Source organism: Babylonia areolata, chromosome 6 (genome assembly GCF_041734735.1).
Source record: "Babylonia areolata isolate BAREFJ2019XMU chromosome 6, ASM4173473v1, whole genome shotgun sequence".
NCBI classification, from domain to species: Eukaryota; Metazoa; Mollusca; class Gastropoda; order Neogastropoda; family Buccinidae; genus Babylonia; species Babylonia areolata.
The window spans coordinates 30756389-30781388 of NC_134881.1; the positions used below are offsets into that span (position 1 = coordinate 30756389).

Below are 25000 nucleotides of genomic sequence, written 5' to 3' on the forward strand. Positions count from 1 at the left end.
ATGACAAGACAAGACAAGAGAGGGAGAGAGAGAGAGAGAAACAGACAGAGAGATACATACATGTGTGTGTGTGTGTGTGTGTGTGTGTGTGTGTGTGTGTGTGTGTGGTGTATGTGTGTGTGTGTGTGTGTGTGTGTGTGTGTGTGTGTGTGTGTGTGTTGTACTGCATTGCATTGCATTTCATATATCCATATATGATATCTTTGCATTGCATTGGCATTACATTGTATTAGTTTTTGTCACAACGTATTTTCTCTGTGTGAAAATTCAGGCTGTTCTGTCTCCCTGGCAAGGGGGGCGGGTGGGGGGGGGGGGGGGGGGGGGGGGGGGGGGGGGGGGGGACTGAGCCTGTCTTCTTCTTCTTCGTTCGTGGGCTGCAGCTCCCACGTTCACTCGTAAGCACATGAGTGGGCTTTTACGTGTATGACCGTTTTTACCCCACCATGTAGGCAGCCATACTCCGCTTTCGGGGGTGTGTATACTGGGTATGTTCTTGTTTCCATAACCCATCGAACGCTGACATGGATTGCAGGATCTTTAACATGCGTATTTGATCTTCTGCTTGCATATACACACGAAGGGGGTTCAGGCACTAGCAGGTCTGCACATGTATTGACGTTTTACTTCAAATCAGGACTTTTCTACAGAATTCTTCGACAGGCAACCCTTTTGTATTTGTACTTGTATTTGTATTTCTTTTTATCACAACAGATTTCTCTGTGTGAAATTCGGGCTGCTCTCCCTCAGGGAGAGCGCGTCGCTACACTACAGCGCCACCCTTTTTTTTTTTTTTTTTTTTTGTACTTTTTCCTGCGTGCAGTTTTATTTGGTTTTCCTGTCGAAGTGGATTTTTCTACAGAATTTTGCCAGGAACAACCCTTTTGTTGCTGTGGGTTCTTTTACGTACGCTAAGTGCATGCTGCACACGGGACCTCGGTTTATCGTCTCATCCGAATGACTAGCGTCCAGACCACCACTCAAGGTCCAGTGGAGGGGGAGAAAATATTGGCGGCTGAGCCGTGATTCGAACCAGCGCGCTCAGATTCTCTCGCTTCCTAGGCGGACGCGTTACCTCTAGGCCATCACTCCACTTGCTGCCTTTGACTATTTATTTCACGTGTGCCAAGTGCATGCTGGACACGAAACCGGGTTATCGTCTTACCCGTAAAGACAGGCACTAGTACTGAGAGTGGGCGCTAAAAAAAAATCCAGCGCGGAATTGAACTTGAACTCGTGGCCACGCACTTCCTCATGGTTGGATGCATCACCTCTAAGCCATCGCCCCGTTACCCGGCATGTGTTTGACGAGCATGCGCATGGGATCATGATACCGGGATAGGTAATAATAATAATAATAATGGTATTTATATACCGCTGAATCTTGTGCAGAGACAAATCAAAGCGCTTTCGCACCAGTCATTCACATGCATGCATAACTCTAAAACTGGAGAAACTGAAGACAAGGAAGAGGCAGGCAAGGGAGGCTATTTTGGGAAGAGGTGGGCTTTAAGGCCAGACTTGAAAGAGCTGAGTGTGGAGACTTGACGAAGCGAAAGAGGAGGTTCATTCCAATTGCAAGGTCCAGAGACAGAGAAAGAACGGCGGCCAACAGTCGAGAGTTTGAATGTAGGTATGCGTAAACAAAGTGAATCCGAAGCTGATCGTAGTGAGCGAGATGGGGTGTAGAGGTGAAGGCAGTCACAGAGATAGGAAGGGGCTGATTTGTGAATACATTTATAACATAGAGTGCTCATCTTGTACTTTATTATGTGTGAGACAGGGAGCCAGTGGAGATGTTGCAAAAGAGGGGTGATGTACTCAGATCTTTTCTTTTTGAGGACGAGTCGGGCAGCAGAGTTTTGCATGCGCTGAAGGGACTGAATGGATAAGCAGGCAAACCAGACAATAGAGAGTTACAGTAGTAAAGGTGAGAGAGAATGAGAGAAACGGCAAGTCTAGATGTTGCGTCAGTGGACAGATATTTCCGGATGGAACTGATGCGCCGCAATTGACAGTAGCAGGATTGACATGTGACACGAATCACAGTCATTACACTGACCTGAGTTGCACGAGGTTGGGTTTGTTGGGTTTTCATTGTAGTCAGATCTTTCTTGTCCTTTTTGTGTGTATGTGTGTACTCCCTTCACTTTTTGTCCCTCTTTAGGGCGAGCGTTGGTTGTAAAAAAAAAAGAAAAAGAAATAAAAAGAAGAAATGAATAAATCATCCAAAAGCATGCACGTTAGTAATTGATAGTAAAACCCGCTGACAAAGAATTTGTTTTATATTGTCGGAAATAGTTTTCCGTTATTGCTGCATTCATGTCGTCTGTAATTCTCCAGAAACAAAATGGCTGCTTTATTGTCGTGTATTGTAGCCTGTCACTGTCATCCCCTCACAACAAATTTCTCTGTGTGGAATTTGGCCTTTGGGGTGTGCGCGTCGCCGCACTGCCACTGTCTTTTTCCCACACTTACTGAAGTTTACTCATGGTTATAAATATTAACAAACACAAGGCACTACAATCGAGTTTTACAAGACAAGACAAATGGAATGTGTCAATGACAACACACACACACACACACACACACACACACACAGCAGGACATCAATGAAAGCAGATTTGCAGAGGCGTGTTTTGAGGCTAGATTTGAAACTGACGATTGACGGGCGCAATAGCCGAGTGGTTAAAGCGTTGGACTTTTAACTCTCTCCATACGAACGGCGAAAGAGACGACGTTAACAGCGTTTCACCCCAATTACCACCATCAAAACATTACAAGCGGAAGGCTCTTACACTAAAGAGGTGAATGTTGACAAAGAATACCACAATTCTGACAACGGAAGCTAAAGGTTGGGTCATTGAGACACCCACTGGACATCCGAGGGGTCTGTGTAGAGGAAAAGAGAGGACTGGCCGTACTGAGTGAGTTAATCTGAGGGTGACGGCGCCTGGTGGGTAAAGGGTAGAGATTTTTCCGATCTCCCAGGTCAACATATGTGCAGACCAGCTAGTGTCTGAACCCCTTCGTGTGTAAATGCAAGGAGAAGATCAAATACGCACGTTTACGATCCTGTAATCCATGTCAGCGTTCGGCGGGTTATAGAAACAAGAACATACCCAGCTTGCACACCCCCGACAGCGGAGTATGACTGCCTACATGGCGGTGTTAAAAACGGTCATACACGTAAAGCCCTCTCGTATACATACGAGAGTGAACGTGAGAGTTGCAGCCCACGAACGAAGAAGAAGAACTGAGGTTTTCTTTCAGCATGACGATCTAGGTGACAAGACCAAGGTAAGAGAAAGGCACGGAGTAGTTTACTGTATTTTCTTTTTAATGTGCAGGATAAAGGAACACGTGCACCAACAGATGGTCGCAATGAACGGGATGGAACATAAGGCTGGTGGAACATAAGGCTGGTGGAACATAAGGCTGGTGGAACATAAGGCTGATGGAACATAAGGCTGAACAAGATCAGATAAGCACTGAATGGACTGGACGTCCCAGGAAAAAAAAAAGTATTGAAACCATGTAAGAAATTTTGTATATCAATTCGTCGTGTTTGGCCAACAGAAGTTTAGTGTGGGTTTTCTTGGAAGCCTTGAAGACAAGGCAAGCTTCAGCATTCTGAAATTATTTTCTGAAATTGATCATCAATAAAAAATTTGAGAAGGTCCGGCCTGCAGAAGTGATCAAAGCGGGAAAGAATCGAGGGTTTTAGTTGCTTCAACGGTGAGGACATGTTGAACAGAACTTATTTTGCGTTGTTATTTCCAGGTCTGCATTTCGACAAGAGTATGATTACTTATTTCATTGAAAGTTCGTTGTCAAACATGACGCCTATGTTTCAGACTGATTCGGAGAAGTGAAGACTGTATCGACCCATTATGACAGAATCTTGGCAATGTTGTTGATCTTGCCCTTGACAGAAGACACGTTTTCTCATTTGAGATTGTGTATGATCTCAAGACTTCAGTACCTGGCTGACTGAGCAGATTCCAGGGTGTGGCCATACAAGGAATAATCTGATGGAATGGGTTTTCTTTTGGGTGGGTGGGTGGGGTGGGTGGGGGGGATACGCTACCTGTAAGTGCATGACATTCGGTCACAAACTTTGGAAGTGTCCAACAGGATTGTGTGTATAACCCTTTGTTACGCCACGCCGCCGAATCAGCAGTGAGTATGAGTGAGGATTCAGAAGAGTGTCCTTTCAATTGCATGTTGCAGAGAATGTAGTTTCAATCAGGTGGTGGCCTGTGATTTCGGATCTCACTGTGTAGTTCCGATAACTTGCAGCACACTCTGATCAGGGAGATGAGTCTGTAATTTGTTGCCGTGCCTCTGCTCCCTCACCCTCCACTCATGTACACTGGCAGAACTGGGGCGTGCCCCCAGATATCTAGGAACATTCTTCTTCTTCTTCCGCGTTCCCTGGCCACACCTAGATTTTCAGTCCGGTCAGGACAGCGAAGTCCGCGGTCTGTCGCTGGACCCCACCGGTCTCCACAGTTTCTCCTGGAGATCCACCGGGCTGGGCCATGCCTGACGTCTCAGAGCATCGAAGGACGGGCAGGACTGCAGGATAGGAGAGGGGGTCTGTGGGCCTGTGCCACAAGGGCACTGATCAGTATTTGATATCTTCAGACGGTAATGGTGGGGGAGGAGCTGACAGTGTCCCGTTCGCAGTCTGAAGATTATTTAGGAACAAAATCTGTATGTGCAGACAGCTGAGTTTCAGTTTCAGTTACAGTAGCTCAAGGAGGCGTCACTGCGTTCGGACAAATCCATATACGCTACACCACATCTGCCAAGCAGATGCCTGACCAGCAGCGTAACCCAACGCGCTGTCAGGCCTTGAGAAAAAAAAAGGTGAATAAATAATAGATAAATAAAAAAAAAACAAAAAAACTACTACCACTACTAATAATATGTATATGGCGCAAAAACTTGATGAAGTCAACTATAAGCGTACATAAATAAGTAAGTAAATGAATAAATAATAATTATAATATAAAAAAAGGTAATAATAATAATAACAATAACAGCTGAATCATCTAAGAAGCGAGACCTGGCGCGAAGTCTTTTGTTACAGTTTGTAAGTGACGACGGCTAGCACCGTCAGATTAAGTATGATATATCATTCATGTATCATTGGTCTCTTGACTTGCTTGTCGTATTTTGACATACGAGTCTAGTTATGTACTCTGGTGAACAGTGGATTGAACTGGGTTGTTTTCTATTGCTTTTCAGCCAAGTCGTGTTCCTTGAAAAGAGAGAGAGAGAGAAGAGAGAGAGAGAGAGAGAGAGAGAGAGAGAGAGAGAGAGAGAGAGAACAGAGCACAATATCATACACGCTGCGGATCGCTCAACACACACACACACACAACAGCAATCAAAGATTCTTTTGCGACGAATTTCAATCATTTTTATTCCATATTCACTGTACATTAGAAATCAGGAAACACGTGAGGAATCAATACGTAGAACTATATTTCTCGTACGGTGCTCCCTGCTGTTGTATAAAAAGTAGTATAGCTCTTAGCTCACCAAAAAAAAAAAAAAAAAAAATCAATCAATTAAACTACAAATAATTTTCGATTCTGAACTGATTCTGTGACGCTGCGTGTGTGAATCAGTCTTCATATTTGATTGAGGGTCGTTCTGTGATTGACATAACTATATAGGAGGAAAAATGGTGGGGAGGGGAGAACACACACACACACACCTATATATAGGTGTGTGTGTGTGTGTGTGTGTGTGTGTGTGTGTGTGTGTGTGTGTGTGTGTGTACTATAGTTCTTTGCGAGACAGTGACACATAACTTTGAAGTTGGGGCTTTATGTTGTGTGGCTTTGTCTTTCTAAGAACAACACGACTTGTTTGCTGTTTAATATCAGTCCGAAGCAGGAAGGAAGGGGGGGGGGGGGGCATTCAACAAATACACAGAGAAAAAAAACAACAAAAAAAAAACAAACAAAAAAAACACCCGAACCCGAAGACGTGATGTTAGCGATAAACTGAAAAATAGCGATAATAATTTCTTTCCCCACACACAAAACAAAAAATTTCCCCATCTCAAATAATCACCATGTCCATTTGCCAACGTTACGGTGACTGACCGATGCAGACAAACGCGGACACGCTGCAAACCTCGGTGACAACAACATGTCAGCGAAGAGAAGAAAACGTTTGCAAACCCAACAGGACACTTTCTTTAGCGAGCAAGAACACGTTTACCAGTGGCATTGGGCGACATGCCCTGGATATTAACAGAAATTTGCAATTTGATACATCATGCAAGCGTAAGTCCCATTCATTGTCGCTTTTTTTTTTTTTTTTTTTTTTAATGCAGAAGCGACTAAGTAACGCATTCTTTCCACGAACATCGTTACCCATCTTTGAAACGCTGTGCTTGCTTGCTACCCGGGTGTTTATCACAGAAAAATTTGCACTCTCTTTCGCTGAAAGACAGAAATTAAAAGAAAAAAAAAAGTTTGAGACGCACGTTTCTTGTTTTTTTTGCCCGTGGATACCAAGTTCATTTCGTTCTTTACGATGAATATACGGTTACTCAGTACCGGAGTCTGAAAACGTTATACTGAAGCCTGCACTGGACTGAGTCAACTTGGTACACAAATTGCAGCTGAAGCTATACAGCGTACAAAAACGTTACTGTACATACACATAGGATGATAGTTTGATAGTTGCTTACTTTGAATTAACCTTCGATTAAATATAACTTTTTCTGAGCGATATATAAACAATTCACATATGACAGGCACTTTCTGTTTGTCCACTCCTGAACAAATCACACAAACACATGCACAAAAGTATAAGAACACTTGGTCATTGAAAACATTGCTCTGAAAACACGTGAGGTAATGAGGTGATTTCGGTTTTGCATAAATATCCTCCAGTTATATAATGTGTAGGTCAAGACTTTGGTGAACAAGTGGTAAGGGACAGCAGAATGATTATGGACAGTACACTTTGTCAAAGTCTTTGGATGGCAAGGACATCCCGCGCACCACACTGACAAACACCATTATTCAACTGGTTCACTCACTCACGCTGCTTTATACATCATCCACACACGTTACCCTCTCGTCTTCATCACAAAAGCCCACCATTCAATCATTTAAATTGCCGCTTTCTCGCTTCCTTCATCTTCCTTCACCAAATTTAAATCTCTATATCTTTATATTAACTTTATTTAACAGGCCTGGGAGCCTGGTCGTTCTCTGAATGCAGTGACACTGGCTGATAGCCTGCTGTCCCTGACATGATGCACCTTTCCCACAACCAACTCCCCTTGGCCATATGTTGTAGTGCGCACTGTACAGACCAAAGATTTGGAAAGTGGAAATAGCCAGAAATACAGACTGCACCTGCATGTAGAGACAGAAAGAGGTGTTGTTGTGGTAGGATGTTTTGAATAGATGAACAGTTAGAATTAAAAATATGAAAACATGGTGGCAGAAGAACTAAAAAAATTTAGCAACTCTTTTCTTCTTGCACATTCTGGGTAACACCAGTGCTCTCACTTTGCTCAAGGCCTGACTAAGCGCATTGGGTTACGCTGCTGGTCAGGCATCTGCCTGGCAGATGTGGTGTAGCGTATATGGATTTGTCTGAACGCAGTGACGCCTCCTTGAGCTACTGAAACTGAAACTGCTCAAGCCATGTTTGCATGCAGCCCGCATCACAATGAAAAAACCTCTGGTCTGGAACTGGCTGAAACAGTTTCCTGTTGCGGATCTGATCTGATGTACAAGGTCAGAAAAACACAACTGAGATGTGGGGAAGCCAGAGACCTTGCATCAAACAATAGCCATCACATGCCCCATGTTGTTGGTTCAGCTGTAAGCGCCATGAACAATGCGTTCACACCATTAGCACAGGCAGGCAACATTGTATCAAGCGATATGTGCAGATATTTGGCCAATGTATAATTATCTAATATGAAGCTCATGTCATGCTTTTTTGGTGAAGATTTTAAGCAACACTGCCCAACCTCTCCCGCAAGAAAACATCTGAATAACCCATTCAGTGTTTTCTTACTTATCAGTTGCTAGATGAAATGCGCCTTACAGATGACGAAAGTGAGACATGGTGATGAGGGGTAAATAACCTAATACGTAACATCAGCGACAAATCCTGTCAGCAGATTCTTCAACATGATCCCAAACACAAAACTGGAACACATTCTGCATTACAGAATTATATGATATCATTATACACATGGTTTTGTGCATTGCAAGGTGAACACGCCCACACATCTATGTGCCCTATAAGCCAACGCGTCAAGCAAGAACCATTTCTGTACGCTGTGAAGGAAAACAAACACAAGTGTTGTAAACTCTTGTCACTGCCTCGTTGTTCAGAAAATAACATCGGCATTGTCGATCACATGATGTGCATAGCAAACTCGCAAAACTGTCAACGGTTGATAAACCCAATCCAAACCTGAACAATAAATTATAAGACAGTCGGTTGCATTGGTACTGAAGCCATATGCACATTGATTTTACTTTACACTAAAGCTGGTCATTCCCCAAACAACAAACAGGAACATTACAAGACACAATCCAGTTCATCAGAATTGCCGTCGGGGTTCTTTCAAAACACTGTTCATTACAATGATCATGTTCCCTGTGTCTGGTTCTACAGTGAATAAATAAAGTCCATAGAAGCAAACAGGGGCAGGGAGGGAGGGGGGGGGGGGGGGTGATGGAGGAAGCAAGGACCTGCAGAAAATGGCTACCAAACTCAGAAGTGACGCAAAGATTATCCACGAACTGTTCATAAAGGTCAGAGGTCAAATGAAAGCTGAGGTAATATCAGTATTCTAAACTTTTACAAATGAAACTAAATGATAACAAACAGAACACTTCATTCAAGTATTTCTTGCAGAGCACAGGGTGGTGGTGGGGTGGCCATATCTCTAGTTTTGACGCTAAAGGCGAATGTAAGGGCAGCAGCACAGCAATGAGCTGGTGGTAAGACATCGGTAGAGCTCGACTACCTTTTAACTGAATTGTCGACACAATATCTAAAAAAACATAATGTTACATTCCTGTATGCTCAATAGCTTTAAATACATTTGCACTATGTATCCATAAAATGCATATCTTCAAACAGTGATAAAGAATCATGAGTAAGCTACAGATCTATCAATATATAACTACAGAACTACCAATCAACATTGTTTAAAATATCTTTCATGTCCCATAAGCTTCAATTAAAACCACTTCAAACACATCAAAACAAATGTTTAATTTAATTACAAGGTTTACTTGTGAGTAAAGTTAACATAAAATTCAATTACAAAGTCACTTCATTGTTATCACCCAGATGTTTTTCACTTGTTTCACATAATTAAATCTTTGAACACTCATTAAAACTTTCTTTAAAACCGAAAGCTCTGTTCTGATCAACTAACAACTACAGTATATTTTACAATCAGTACAATTATCATTGTTAAGAAGATCCTCAAGCCTAAACAGTCAATTTATAAACTGGACACATCAAATGAATTCTTTAATGAACAGTAATATATTGACCTTATAAAATCAAACAACACCAGGTAGCATGAATACATCAGAATCAATGAACACTTTGATATTAGAAATCAAACCAAACTCCATGAACTTAAAGTCATATGAACATCAACTGTTAAGTAACACTTGTTAAAAAAAAAAAAAAAAATCAAACAGGATTGGTCCCCCCTTTTTGAACACATGTTTTCGCAAATCGAGTCTTTCAAGAGAAAGACGTTAATCACAGTCTGCCAAGAGTACTGTCTGTTGACCATAACAGAAGTGTCCTTGAAGAAGTCTTGTTGCCCACAAGTGGTCTTCTCCAACTGCTAATGTCCGATTTCTTTCGAAACCAATTTCTCACCACTGTCCTTTCTTTCACTCCCCTCTCAGATTCCTTTCATTTGTGACAAAACAAATCTCACTCAACACTGGTGAGTGCCATCAGAAAATAAGACACACGCATACTGTCTTCTATCTTTATTATTTTATTTTGATTTTTTTTTGTTTTTTGTTTTTGTTTTTTCAGTCATGCAACACTCGTTCACCTTTAAATCCACTTTAAACGACCAGTATGCTTTTAAATAAGCAGACACTTTCACCTTTTCAGTCAATTAAGTTAATGTTACACATTCAAGCAATGCAAATACACTAATCCACATACCTTTCAGTATCACACTCTGTTCTCTTCTTCCTCCATCTCCCTCCCTTATAAAGAATATATTTTAAATTATCAAAATAACTTTGGTGAGTGTGAACTTGTGTTTCCTTTCATCTCTTTCCTCCTTCACTTTCTTTCCACAGCGACAAGAACTCCTTTGCAAGATATGGCTTGTGGAACGAGTGCAAAGGCTAACTAGAAGCACTTTTTCCCACTCTATAGTTTAATGAGCTTCACTATGTGAAAATAAAGAACAGCAATGGTCACTGGGTCATCAGCAATGGTGCTGTGCCTCCTCAGTGCCGTCATCTCTGTCAGTGCTCACACTGTCAGCGAGGCCACAATACTGTGCCAGACACAAACCAGTCCATAACGCCACCTTCTGCTGGACCCCCCATCCGTTTCACCTCTAACTCATCAAGTCCCAAGGTTACTGTGGCAGGGATGGTGTTGACGAATGAACGTCTTCATCGATGTCACAAATGGCCAGTTCTAGGAAGTCAGAGATGGGAGTGCATCCACCTTGCCGCTCCTTTACTTTGAGGTGCGCTGCTGTGTGCAGCTACAGATGAACCAAGAACCACACCAAAGTCGTACCGGTCATAACGCTGGAAGCCAACCACGAGGGGAAGCAACTCCTCGCAGCCTGCATCCTCACTGACTCATCAGGCGGTTCTGGTCGTCCACGGCGACGAGATTGATGTCACGGACATCAGTGGGGGTGGTGGACTGAGACACGACTGGGTGGTTGTTCTTCAGCTGGGTGTCGACGAGTGGGGTGCTGGTGAGGTTGTGCTGTCTGACATACTGCGTCAGGTAGGTGGCCACGATCTGCTGGATGGAGTCCTGACACGCCTTCAGCACCTCCTACCACACAGAACGGTCACAGCGTCAGTCACTTGGTGCCTGTCAGTAGTAGCAGTTTCTCTGATACGTGTGTGTGTGTGTGTGTGTGCAGGCATGCGTGCACGTACGCATCACAGAGCACATACATGTGTGTGTGTGTGTGTGTGTAAGAGAGAGTGAATGTGTGTTTGTGTTAGTGCGATGTTTGACTACTTGGTTAGTAAGGTATTAAGGCATGTGTGGATCAGAGAGAGAGAGAGAAAGAGAGAGAGAGCATATGCTTGCCCACGTCATGCCTACAAATACGCAAATGTATGTGTGTGTATACTTTTGTTCAAGCATACAAGCAGGGCACAGACAATTATGACCTGAGGAAGGGGACAGGCTGTGGAGGGCCCAGATGAAGGATGTGTGGGTGGGTGGGGGGATGGGGGGGGGGTTGGAGAGGCTGCTGTGGGGGGTTTGGGTGGGGGGGTGGTCGCCAGATTTTTTCACTTACCATATCAATGCTGGTGATGTTGCACAGAGACTGCATGAGGGCGGGATAGGAAGCGTTGACGGCTATGACAGACACGCACACACAGCCGGCTGCCACCATGGAAGGCGTGTACAGCATGAATTTGTTGTCTGCAACACACAACACAGGCAACCTTGCATTTTTTTTGTGTCAAAGGAAAAACGAGTGGTTTCACTATCTCAATATCTCGTTCGTGTTTTTATCACTCTCTAAAAATACGTCTGAAATGCATCATATGCCTAAAATGTACAGGGTTATATGTTTTAAACTGTTCTGTTTTGCATCTGAAATGAATTCGCCACGAAGTCAACCCAATCTCAAGGGAAGTAACTCGTGCTGGCCTACTCAAACAAGCAGACGACAGCGACGTTGATTAAATTCTCGAACTGTGCTGTGGTTAGACACTGCGGATTTCCAACTGCCATGGTGAGTCAATAACATTGTAAACATTCTTTATAGCTTCCAGAGTATATGGACTAACGGACGACCTATCTGCTTTCAATTAAGACTGATTAAACCGATTGATAGGTTTTTTTGGTTGCTTTTTAAATTATATTCATCATCATGCTTTGCAGCTCACTCGCAAGGTACATGTTTTTCATTTTCACAGCTTTATAGTATCTACTTCAGCTATCTACTAATCAATGATGGAATGTGTTTCTGGTGACGATTAAAAAAACAACCACCATGAAATCAAAATAGATCAATGTACGTCCAGATCTATAATTGGACGTCGTTCATGGTTGTTTAACTGAATAATCGCTCTTCAAAGATCTTACGCTGCATGATGAGCAGATCGTGTGCTCGAATTCCAGGTGATTTTTTCCACAACTTTTTCTTTTTAACTAGCGAATTAATGCTAACTAAGCAATGTTTCTTGACCAACGTTTGCAAGCGTAAGGAGTGTCTAAAGACCCGTGTGACCCCAGTTCAGCCGGAAGGAAAGTGACCGTCTTAACGAAATCCCTTCGTGGGGTACGAAGCCAATTAGAACCCACTCACTGTGTAACACTTTCTTTCCAACACCACCTGACATCTCTCACACAGCTGTGGCTCTTTTATTGTATGGTGTTCCCAACTTTTGGGGCAGTTTAAGAACGACTCTCTGCCCCCCCACCCCGACCCCGTCACGACCAGTCTCTGTGCTCCTCAAAGCGTAGTGTTTTTGTTGTTGCCAAGTCGGCTGCTTTACTCTTAGTGGTTGTCGAGCCTGCGTTCTCTGCCCCATCATTCCCGATCCCACGATCTTTAACCATCCCCCCACCCACCCACCGGCTCCCCCTTCTCCTCCAATGCTCCACTCACTCCTCTGACATTCTCCTGCTGTGACTGTGTACGAGTAACCTATCCCACCTTCCCACATCGAGGTGTGTTAGAGGGCAATGAGACTGTGTGTCGGAACCGGGCAAAGAGAAAGACGTAGGTTCTCAATCTGATAACAATGGCTTGAAACTTGTCTCAGTAACGAGGCCTGGGTTGCCGGGGACCGTTACGCAACACTGATCTGTCTCGTACAGATCTAAATAAAACCACTGGGCTCCGGAAATCGGTTTGTTTTATTTACAAGGCACAGTGACCGGTATGTCCGTTATGGGGAAGTTGATGTTTGCCGTCCACTTCAAACGTGTTCAGTGGGAGGGGTCACGCAGGTTGTGTGGAAAGACGATAACTGGGTCAGTGGAGGAAAACGGGAGGGGCAGACGGTTTGTTTGTGTACAGAAGAGGTGCGCCTAGAGCGCGTGTGTTCTGGTTTTCAACAAAGTGGCCCCAAGCCGCACATCTGATCCAAGGCCAAAGCGGCATAGTGGGGTTTGGAAAAACGTGGTGCAGTGCTGAAAGCGAAACCGTGGGGCAAGGTACGTGGGAGTTCCCCTGTGAATCCACCATGTGTCCCCACCACCCACCCACCCCAAACCCCAGCTATAGTCTTCTCCGTCTAGTCCATTCATCTCTACCACACACGCGCTTGCACTTCTCCAATTTCCCCCTCAAATATCACGTTATTTGCTGATAATTTGTAACTGCAAAATTTCGTTCCATAATGAGGCCTTTTCCTTTTAACCCTCCTCCTCTCCCACGAACGTCTCACTCTCTCCCGCCCACTTGCAGTCAGTCTCTAAACGCCTCCCTATCTCCCACAACGTCACCGTTCAAAAGATGACATTCAATACTTTTCCTTTTCTTTGGGGGAGGGGGGTATACACACACACACACACACAAACACACACCTTGTTGCTGACTGGATCATCAGAAGGAAACACGGAAGGTCGTTCTCTAGTCCTATAACACCGTGAACTGAACGATTCTAACGCGGACTGCCACTCTGTAAACAGCTGGCGAAACTAACTTTTCCAAGCTGACCTTGGCTATCTGGAGGTTAGTGTGTCTGTCAACTGCTCCCACAGCATGGTGGTGTGGGCCGTTTGGCGTGAGCACAAGTTTCCCACCACCCACATGTAGACATTTATATATATATATATATATATATATATATATATATATATATATATACCAACATTCTCATCCATGTTTCCCACACGTCTGGTGCGATCCTTGATAGATATCGTTTACCTTTGTCTGTCGGCAACTCGCGGGGTTCAAGGATGGAGGGTGGTGTGTGACGGGGAGGAAAGAGTTATCTGATGACACCGATGTTTGTGTGTGTGTGTGTGCGTGCGTGTGCCGCGCGCAAGAACGTCCGTGCATGAGAGAGAAAGAGAGAGAGAGAGAGAGAGAGAGAGAGAGAGATTTGGTGAGGTAACTTTAGTAACCCGGGACCGAAACTCCCAGGCAAAAACTTGAATAAAATATGAGCCGTGTCAATAATCTGATGACCTTGTATGCTGGCCAGACAATGTGTTCGGGTTGGTACGTTGGCCCATTTGTCACAGCTGTCAAGATAATAACGTTTTGTGTGGGCGCTGAAATAAAATGAATGGAAAGTTATGTCGTGGTAGAAGATAATATTTAACAGAATAATATCATCTTGCTTGTGGAGTGAAATCATTGAGGATATACCCTGTGTGTGTGTGTGTGTGTGTGTGTGTGTGTGTGTGTGTGTGTGTGTGTACGCGCGCACTTTGGGCTGGGTGCGCGCTGGTCCGAGTAGAACGCATGCGAGTGCGCTGCAATTGCCAGCTGTGTCGAGTGATTGGGGATATCCGTGCGTGCTTGTATGCGAAAGACAAGTCTGAGAGAGAGAGAGAGAGAGAGAGAGAGAGAGAGCAAATGTGCAGCTGCTCACTGATGTTTCTTTTTTGTTGTTTTTTAAACCTTATAATGATGGTCATCACAGCAGTGCGGAACATGTACACAACGTGCAAAACTGAAATATTCATCAAACCCGTCACCGACACGAACAATAATATATAATCATAATTATAACCGTGCCAAGTCTCCAGCATAACGTTTGACTTGTTAGCCTGAATCTGGAGTAGCGAGGCGAGGTCAGGAATTGGCATGTGCTGGCAAGATGTGGTCCAAGTCGGCGACGTCGCCGAGGGAAGCGAACGGAGAGACGCGCGCACAAGCCTCTGTCAGATTGTAGGGGCCACAGTTCCGTCCGTCAGTGCCCGTCAGTCAGGTCGGCCAATATTCTGCTTCGTGCAGACTGCACAGCTGCAGCGGCAAGTCACGTCTATAAATAGCCGCGCGACCTGTTTCTCGGTGTATGATTATGTGCCCGAGCGAAGACACACACGGTTGTCACATTCTCTCTGTCTTTCATTTATGTTCATTATAATTTGCCTTTTATGTGTCTTCTGTTTGTTTGTATTCAGAAACACACCACAGTTTACAAGCACTTTTCCAAGCAACTTCTGCACGAATGTATCATCGCCATTTCTGCACTTCTGACACTCCAAGAGCGAGAAAATATAAACTGTATCCACCCAAGGTGTCCTGAAAGAGGACTCGGTCATAACGCCTACACAGACAATAAATATTGGCGACGCTATCTGTCAACGAAGAAACCAAACTGAAAACTGTCCAAAACCTGACGAAGGCTGTGTGTACTGTCAAACCAGTTTCTAGACACACAGGAAACCGTTAAAAACGGGGTGGGGTGGGAAAAAAAAAAAAGAAAGAAAGAAAAAAGAAAAAAAAAGAAAGCGCGAATGGCTGAGCCGTCATACAGGATCGCCTCGTGATCTGAATAGTAATTGGGCTGCGAAAGAGCCTGAGCCATTCACTGACAGAGCTAGAGACGGGGGCGGAGGGGAGGGGGAGCTATTAGCCACTGACATGCAGAGGGCAGGGGTGGGGGGGGGGGGCGGGGGGGCTAAGTCATTCACTGTTAAAGCAAGAGACAGAAAGAGAGAGAGAGAGGAGGGGGGGGGGGGGGGGGCGCTAGCGTTGAGCTGAGCTGAAAGCACTGCCTCAAATTATAAATAAAATCGAGGGATCTGAACAAAAGCCCGGATTACTGCAGCCCACGACGTTTTCGCTGAGTCGGGCTTTCTTTTCATTCAGCTGTTCAGTCCCTGTCAGCCTGAGCGGTTTGAAATGCGCAGTAATGACGGAGATCCCGTATCGTGGGTGTGCAGGGTTCGGACGGTTAAATAATCCTTTTCTCGCCAGTGTTTGTGTCAACTGGGGGGCATCGGGCACTGGTATAGTGTTACAATCACAAAAAAAAAAGTTATTTATTCAAAAAGAAAAAAGAAAAAGAACACATCAAACCCTGTTAGCTGCATCTTCGGCAGTAAATGTAAAATTAAGTACAAGTACTTAACTATCTACCCACAAACTCCAGCTAGCACTACGTGCATGTGCAGACCTACCAATGAGTGAAATATCGAACGAAAACACGAAACGACAGAATCATAAAGTGCGCATGCGAATGAACACGCATGCATAAAGCACCGCGCGTCGGCGCACACACAATCTGTGCTGACAGCTCAGAAACAGAAAAGAACTTAAGAGGAGCAGACAAATGAACGGAAGACAAGAGCACACACACAGCCCCCCCCCCCCCCCCTCCCCCAACACACACACAAGTGTACTGACCTGTGGCGCAGAACTTGATGAAGATGTTGGCATGCTGCTTCACCTGGGCCACCTTGGCGGGGTCCAGGGCCAGCCTGTGCACGATCTGCGCCACGAAGTCACAGGGCGTGATGGCCGACAGGTCCCACTTGAGCACCTGAAGGACGGTGGACTCCATCTCCTGCACCCAGGGAAGGAGGGAGGGAGGGAGGGAGGAAGGGGGTTGTGTTAATTGTCATTCATTCCTGGTTCTGTGTGTGTGTGCAAAACGTTACACCTCAGTGATTCTTAAAAAAAAAAAAATAAATAAAATAAAGACTTGTAGTTTCTTTTTCCCCCCTTTAAAAAAAAAGAAAGAAAAAAAAGAAGTTTGACTGAGACTTAAGAAACACACACATGACGTTTCATTCCACATGGAGACAAAACAAACAGAGAAGGGATGGGAATGATATGTTCCAGTGCCACAGAGCAACAGAGAAACCTTACGAAGATTTTTTTTTTTTTTTTGTAAACCCAACTGACAGATGGCTCTCTCTCTCTCTCTCTCTCTCCCAACACTGTACATGTCTGTCGAGACGGTCCGACACCGACTTCTAATGTTGATCGTTTCGTTTTATCCTATTCAGTTTCAAAATCAAAAACTCGAGATGAAGAAAACGCTCCAAATAAACCGCATATAAGTGTTGCGTTTGGGGCAGTGCAATGGCGATTGCCCCCACCCCTCCTCCCCAAACCCCTTTCACCGCCCCCGTGTGATTTCAGCCTACGCTTTTTAACATTAACCATTTTAAGTAATCCCCTTTTCGATCTTACAAGCACTGTCAACATTGTTACTTAAGCACCCTTTCCCCTCCTGTGCAATATGAATTACAAATGACGGCAATAAACAAGCTTTAAAATATGAATCCGACGCATTGCCATAAATGCCCAGTCAACCGCGTAAAGAACGAACCTGGTTTTCCTGTTCCTTGCAAATAAACAAAACTTTAAAGACACACTGCCAGCAGGTGACCCGCTTGACATTGTGTTCACGTGCGCGCGGTCAGAACGTTACGTGATCGTGATTGACCAGCAACCGCTTTGCACAATGCACGCGCTCTCCGCGCGTGACTGCAAAGACCTAAGGCGACAAACTAAATAAAGCATTGCTCGATCAGCCCAGCTGCTCAGCTAATCCCCATCGGCCTTGCACACTGACAGGACGGCGACCAATTGGATTTTCCGTGTCAGAGGACACGTGTCCGAACGTTAAAGAGTTAACAGCGCTGTCCATTCGCACAGAATTTGGTTGCACGCATCCGCTCTGCAATTGTAGTTTAAAGCCTGTATTATGCACGACGAAAGCGCGCTTATGTTCGTACACGTGACCAAGTTCGGAAATGCAACGTTAGAGTTTTCCTGCAATTCCGTATGCGTAAGTTCAACACACATCTCTTTCTCTCATCATCGCGATGGAGTATTCCAGTTCAGTAGGCATTTTGTACATTTATCAAGGATATATATCGGCCAAATCTTTTACAGTTTTACACAGTTCCGGCCAGTTCTGTGTGTGGTGATGAATCGAGACTAAGTTGAGAAAACCTACCACATCCATCCCTTCGCTCCACTGAAGTCAGCCATGGTGGGACAGCTACCAGCTAAGTATACAGGGAAGCACATAGGCAGAATAGGGACAATAGAAAACGGGGCAGGGGGTCTGTGGTCAGTTTTCTGCTGACCGGTTCGCTAACCACCCTGACCAGTAGGCAAGGGGTGAGGTGGGCTGGCGATCTTTTCTGGTGCTGGTGCCGAGGTGACATTGTCGCTTCTGTCACCTTCAGGGCGAGCGAGCGAGAGAGAGAGAGAGAGAGACGGCCTGGAGGGGGAGAGGCAGGGGTATAATCTTGTTAGCTCAAGATAAAACTACATGGGCGGTCAACCATTCAACGTCGTGGTATGCGGCCCCGCATGTGCTGGGTTTCGGTATGTCTATGCTCCGACGTTGTTGTCGGTCTGCGGCTTTGCCAGTGTTATTTTTATATGGGGAAAAAAAAAATCGGAGAGAGAGAGAGAGAGAGATCTGTACTTTTCTGTGCATGCACGAATGTTTCCAAGCCAATATCGCAATTGTTTCGTTAAGGAATTCACGATCTGTCAACTCTGGTTTCGAACTGTCATTATTTGATAATGTGTCTCGTGTGCATCACGGAGTCTCCCTCTCTCCCCGATACAAACGCACGTGTTACATGCAGTAGACAGGCCATATCCCCCAAACGACACCATCTGCCTTCAGTGAGCACCTCCACCACATCTCACATAGTTCCTTACCGATCAAAACTACGCTAGAATTGTTGCAATGCCAAGCGCTGGAATTGTTGCAATGTCAAATGCGCAGACAGGCATACGGCCCTTGCACCCCACCCACCCCCTAAAAAAAAAAAAAAAAAAAAAAAAAAAAAAAATCCTATAAGGTGTGACAAACAACTGTAAAGCCTTAAGTGCAGCGTGATTCCAGTCAATCCCAGCACCACGTTCTGTAGTCCACAAGTCCTGCTGGTGGGCGATTGCTAACGAGACCCGAGCGTAATCCCTTCTTGATCAATCTTGGACCTGAAGTGTCCTACGGATGCGCACGCGTGTGTGTATGTGTGTGTGAGTGTAAGCTCTCTTTTTATGTCGATTTACAATTTGAAAAAAATATCTAGATAAGTCCAATCCACTTTACAAAACTGCACAATCCAATTTTTGGTACGCCTACTGGCCATGGAACAAAATCTCGGTTGATTTATAGAACAGAATCTATTTATACTGTGTGTACATATGTACTGGATGTGTGTACAGGCTTAGCATAATTCGATCCTTTTTTTTCTGGTAAGATCTCTCACTGTGAATTTAGATCAAGATGGTAAGGTCTAGTCGACCAATGCATTTTTCTTGTTGACGTAAACAGAACTGGACAAAACCAGTCGGCGCTACAGTTTGGTTGTTGATCCAAATCTGCAGATCCATCGAAAATACGAGTGAACTCGGAAGCACATTACTTTTCTTTTTAGTAAGATCTTGTGCTTGTCAAGAGTTCTTTCGAAACATTGAAATGAATATAAAAACACAGAAATGACACTCCACAGAACAGTTTCCAACCTTTTAGGGCTGTCTCCCATGTACACATTATATACTACAACAGACTAAGACCGGAATTTTCGGTCTTTCCCTTTACCACATATATACATCTCTGTACGTGTGCGCATGCGATTATAATCGGGTTAAAATTTTCTCATAAATTCAACGTTTCCTGAATTCAAAGCAATCAGAAAAGTTAGCCGTCAAGATTATCTTTGCTACGAACGTCCCGAATGTTTAGACTCACTAAATGTTATATCAAAAGTGTAAATGAAATCTGATCTCAAGTCAATCACACTGTGTAATTCACTTAAAAAAAAAAAAAAAAAAAAAAAAAAAAAAAAAAAAAAACTTTCTGAAACTTATTTTCCATCCTCAGCTCGTGCCCCCTCCCACGGTTAGATTAAAAGGGTAGATGAAACTTGTCACTGTGCAGTCAAAAACGGAATGTCCGACACAAGTCAATGTCAGGTCTGTGAAGCAGAAAAAGAAGAGCAAGCGATAAGAACTGCGAATTCAAGTTATCTCCACAAAGCCACTTAGGCCGACCTTGATACCCATACCTCCAACCTACACGACTATCTTATTGGGGTTTTCCCCTCTGCTATCGTTATTTAGTGCTCGGGAACACGCAGGCCGAAAGAACGAGACGTCGCTCCGAACGACAATCTTGATCCTCGCTGGCTCAGGGGTACCGTCAGACAGGCACAGTTCTATGGCTTTCCGTCTCGGCGATACGTCTGAGCTCTCCTGGCGAACAGTTTCTCATTCTTCTCTCTCTTCATTGCGTAGTTGTTATACGTAAAAATGAAGAACGAATATGCAAGTCCTCAGATCGCCAATCGAAACTGCTTGCAGTTCTATCAGACCTAATGCGGTAAAGACTGCAACTAAACGGGGGGGTTTACATTCGCACTTGCCCACAGCATTTATTTGCAAACCGATTCGGCAATGGATCGATAAGGCAAAATCAAAATATACTGATTTTAAACAAGAGCTTCATCATCAATACCTTGCTATTAGACCAGTCACTTCTTTGAAAGAATTTGTCGTGGTCATGACAAAGAGAAAGTATCGACAGAACTTTTTTTTTGGGGGGGGAAGTAGTGATAGCTGATTTTTTCATACACAGTGACAAAGACACAGACAAACTATCAAAGGTTTACTCCGATAACTGATTCCAAAAGTGGAGATATACTTTAATCAAGGACTGACATTAAACAGAAATAAGACACATACCCACACACTTTCATCTACATCAGACAGGTTGACAGTTACATCCTCAATACACAAGTACGTGTGCAAGCGCATGCATTTACATGTAAACAAAGCAACATAGCTGTGAGAGAGAAAGAGAGAGAAACAGACAGAGACAGAGAAAGAGAGACAGACTGAAAGAGACAGAGAGAGCAATCACACTCTGAGCAAACTCGAGTACACTGAACACACACACACGCACAGACACACGACACAGAAGCCAGCCAAGTACCCTGAGGTCCGTTAGCGTGATGGAGTTGTCCGTGTAAATGACTAACTGTTCTGCCGAGATGTGATAGTTCTCTTTCAACTTGGAGGCCAGAAACATACAGGCGGCCCCCAAACATTGCAACTTGTTGCGAGGGATGTTCTGTATTCCCAGAAATCTGTCCAAGTAGTTCACTGCCAGTGGAAACACTTCCTCCTCCGTGTTCTGCTCCACACACACCTGCCCACACACACACACACAAAACTCAGCATAAGTTATAAACCTGGGTTGCATGCAGCTCTTATGAAAATCATATTTAATTCTAATACCCAGATCGATATTGGCCACAACATAGAAAACAGCTCAAGCATAGTTAGTAGAAACTAAGACATAAGTATCAAAACCGTTGATGATTAAAAAATAAATAAATAAATAAAAAATCTACACGATTCTTCCCATTTTCAGGAACGAATATCACACGTACCGTCGCTGGTTTCGATTGCCGGGGTTTCGACGTGTGTATTTCAGGCAGTAAATGATCAAACATTGTATTGTATACACTTCCGTTCCACCACTAATCTCCAGAAACTGTTCCAATCTGCTTTCGCGTGGTGAGCGTGTGTGCTGACTGGGGTGCGGATGTAGAGACGGAGTAATGGAGGGAGGGTGTGAGGGGACAGGGGGTGGGAGAGAGAGAAGAGGAAGACAGAGGAGGGATTGTCAAAGCAGACAAATTCTGTTATTTTGTGGAACACACATGAACGAATGTAACCTGCTTGTATTATAAACTGAGATCATCAAGTAATAGAGTCTACATCCTAATCTCCCAAGTCCAGTTTTCTATATATATATAAAACATATATAAAAACAATAAAACAGAAAATGAAAAATAAGATTATACAATCAAGAGATGAAATGTGTGTTGTAAAATCCTGACGAAAATGAACAGTAATATGACCCATCAGTCATTAAAATCGGGTAGCCATCAAAGTAGAAAAAAAGAAAGAAAAAAAAAGCCATATGTTTACTTAACCAATAGCCAAACGTTCCATAATCATAATGCAACCAACTCCCGTTTAATCATCGAACATAAAGTCACGCTGACACCGACATCGATTTTGTTCACACCCATAATAGTTTCTGCAAAGATATACGAAATTATAGGCTCAAAGAACACCCTCACAAAGCGCTGCACGCGACACTATCAACAGAAGGAGCCGACAGACAGACAGTGAGAGAGAGAGAGAGAGAGGGGGGGGGGGGGGAGATATTTTACACAAAGGAGTGGGAACAAAGAATTAGTGGAGAGAGAAAATAAAAAAGAAAGAAAGAAAATGAAAAAGGAGGCGCGCACTGATTGCTCAATCTAGTCATATGCATTCGACATCCGCTTTTTTCTGACACTTAAAACCTGCAGCCAGCCCCACTGGATCTACTGAGTCAGCACAGAAAGCAGGGGCTCTTTTCTGCACTTAACCCACCAAGGGTTTTTCAAACCTCATAAAAGTTCCTCAAACGCATACAAACCTCATTTTCTTCACACACATAGCTACCCAAAAGTCACATCAGTAATCTAAAATACCCAGTCTGACTTAACAAAATGTCAGTGAGTTTTATTTCCCAACGTTTATTTCAGAAGGCTGCATTCCAAACTCGTTGAATATTCCAAGGACACGAGTTGGGCTTAGCTGGCATTCTGCCCAGAGATCACAAAAACGCTCCGAAAAAGCTCAATAACTCATGAAAGAATCAACTGAGTGTAACAGAAGACGCTTTGATGAGTAGAAGAATTAATGCACTTTCTATCCATATCAAAATCGCGACCCTTTTTGCAATAATAGTTAAGATATTGCGAACCGCAATAAGGCGGCAATTCACTCTGACCTGATCCGCCCTAACTGTGAACTCCCGCCATATTGCCACATAGAGGGGCAAATCCCGCCCGACTTTCGGTGCCGGAAAAATTAATCAAAATCGCATCGTGCGTTTAAGGTGCTGTTTTAATATCAAATTCGACGCTCGAGCCATTTCTACACATTTTGGTATACTTTTCGTTGTATGTCAGTGGTGATTTCTAACTGAAAAAACCAAAAGTATGCAGTGGGTGGCTTACCTCTCCCATCCATTCTGTGACCATTCTCCTCATGTACGGCTTGATATCAGTCTGAACACAGTTGAAATAACTCGACTGCGGCACATACTTTTCCTCCGCCTCCAGCAGATTTTTCAGCACTCTGATATCATGCAGTAGTACAGGATCCTCGAAGGCCCGAGTGACCCTGTTGGACTCCATACAGATCAGTCGGTCCGCCATGGTGTCAGGCTCAGTTCACTTCTTTCACACAACTGTCAGAGCGGCACACCAAAGTCCTGTTTGCTTTTTTTTTCAGACTGGGCGGACTGATCGATCCCTTCTGCACGGAAGGGCAGACGTGTACAACAAATAAATATCCAGAACACGAGTGGATCCAAGTTGTGGACAGCCAACACTGACTTATAAAGTGGTGGGCAGTGAGAGCGGAGTGTGTACAGGTCCCCACACCACCTTCTCTCACGACGGCCACTGCGGACTGAGCCAGTGCCGTCTCGGCTGGGCTGGCTATCAAACCTTTCGTTTCAATGAGCCAACAGCTGGAATGTCGCGCACGCGCACTCCGCCCCAAGCAGTGCGATTGCCAGAAAGAAGAGCGATTGTCAGCTACTTTCGCCCTCCTGCCGTTCGATAGGTGTATCGATCTGTTCCTGGAGGTGTGTTCTTCTCGCTGTTATATCCCGTTTGGTTATCTGGAGTCAGATAGGTCGGCAAAATCTTTTTCTTCCTGGCGGCTCATTAATATTCATGACGGCGAGAGAAAACAAAGGAAGCCGGGGAGCTAGTCGGGAGAAAGAAGAGCCAAATGCTTTGGAAGGTTTGATCTGATGACTTGAGATTTATCAGGACATGGAATGCGTATATATTGTGGCTCTTTTTCCGATTGATTCAAGCAGTGTCACATTCAAAAGGCAGTTTGCTGAAACTTTCTTTCACCCTTGCCCGCCAAGTACGTTCGGATGTGTGCAGCTTGACCTAGAACTCAAGTTGATTTTTTTTGCTGAAAGTGCATGTATAATGCAGAAAAAAATACGCTCATACAGATTTTATAGCAGAAAGTGTAAGTGCAATCGTTTGAACTGCGTCAGTAGCATCAAATCTTGATTTTTAACGATTATTTTGCCGTCAGGAAAGCAACACGGGGTCATGAACTATTTTTAGTCCGTCTCCCAAGACTGCCGGCTTTTAACGGGGTCAAATATAGCCAATCAGAGAAGTCCTACCATCCCGAGCCGTCGATGAATGACGACAGGGTAGCGGAGTGCAAGTTTATCGCGCGAAATCAGGGAACTGTGAATGGAGACAGTCACGCGGGCCGATCGCAGACCCTAAGCCCCGCCCACGCTGCACGCGAGCGCTGCACTAACGGCCAGCAAGATCGTCATGGGCGGGGCTTTCAATGAGACAAAGCTGGGGATTGGCTTTGTGGGATAACGGTTGCCACCTGTATTGACAGCAAGCGGATAATCTGTTGCTGCGACTGGAGGACGAAAAGAGGCAGGATTGTCACATTCTTGTGTTCGTGTTTCCGTACACAGGCAGCTCGTGTGTTGCCACCATGGTTACTGGGCGTATCTTCCATCACTTGTTATTGATCTAACAAGCATAAGGACACACAAATATGATCAATAACAATTCATATTAAATGCAATTAAACCGTAAATGCTTCTAAAGGTGGCTTCAGAATTGCCATCGTAATTACTTTTATTATTAGTCCTGATAGTTCTATCCACATTGTTTCAAAACTCTGCCAGACAAATAATTAAGTCAGTCTCTGTCTGTCTGTCTGTCT

General features: G+C 44.3%; 2 protein-coding genes across 2 annotated transcripts in view; both read right to left on the bottom strand.

Annotated features, from left to right (window-relative positions):
• The window catches only part of LOC143282925 (uncharacterized), a 253393-nt gene that overhangs the window by 180196 nt on the left and 48197 nt on the right, over positions 1-25000 (bottom strand). The gene's annotated exons all lie outside the window — the stretch shown is intronic.
• On the bottom strand, positions 6327-23842 carry LOC143282924 (G1/S-specific cyclin-D2-like). The gene is made up of 5 exons (XM_076588817.1): positions 23230-23842; positions 21141-21356; positions 16574-16733; positions 11549-11676; positions 6327-11070 (listed from the first exon to the last, which is right to left on the bottom strand). The coding sequence occupies exons 1-5, from the start codon at positions 23428-23430 to the stop codon at positions 10858-10860; spliced, it is 918 nt and encodes a 305-aa protein (XP_076444932.1). The 5' UTR covers positions 23431-23842; the 3' UTR covers positions 6327-10857.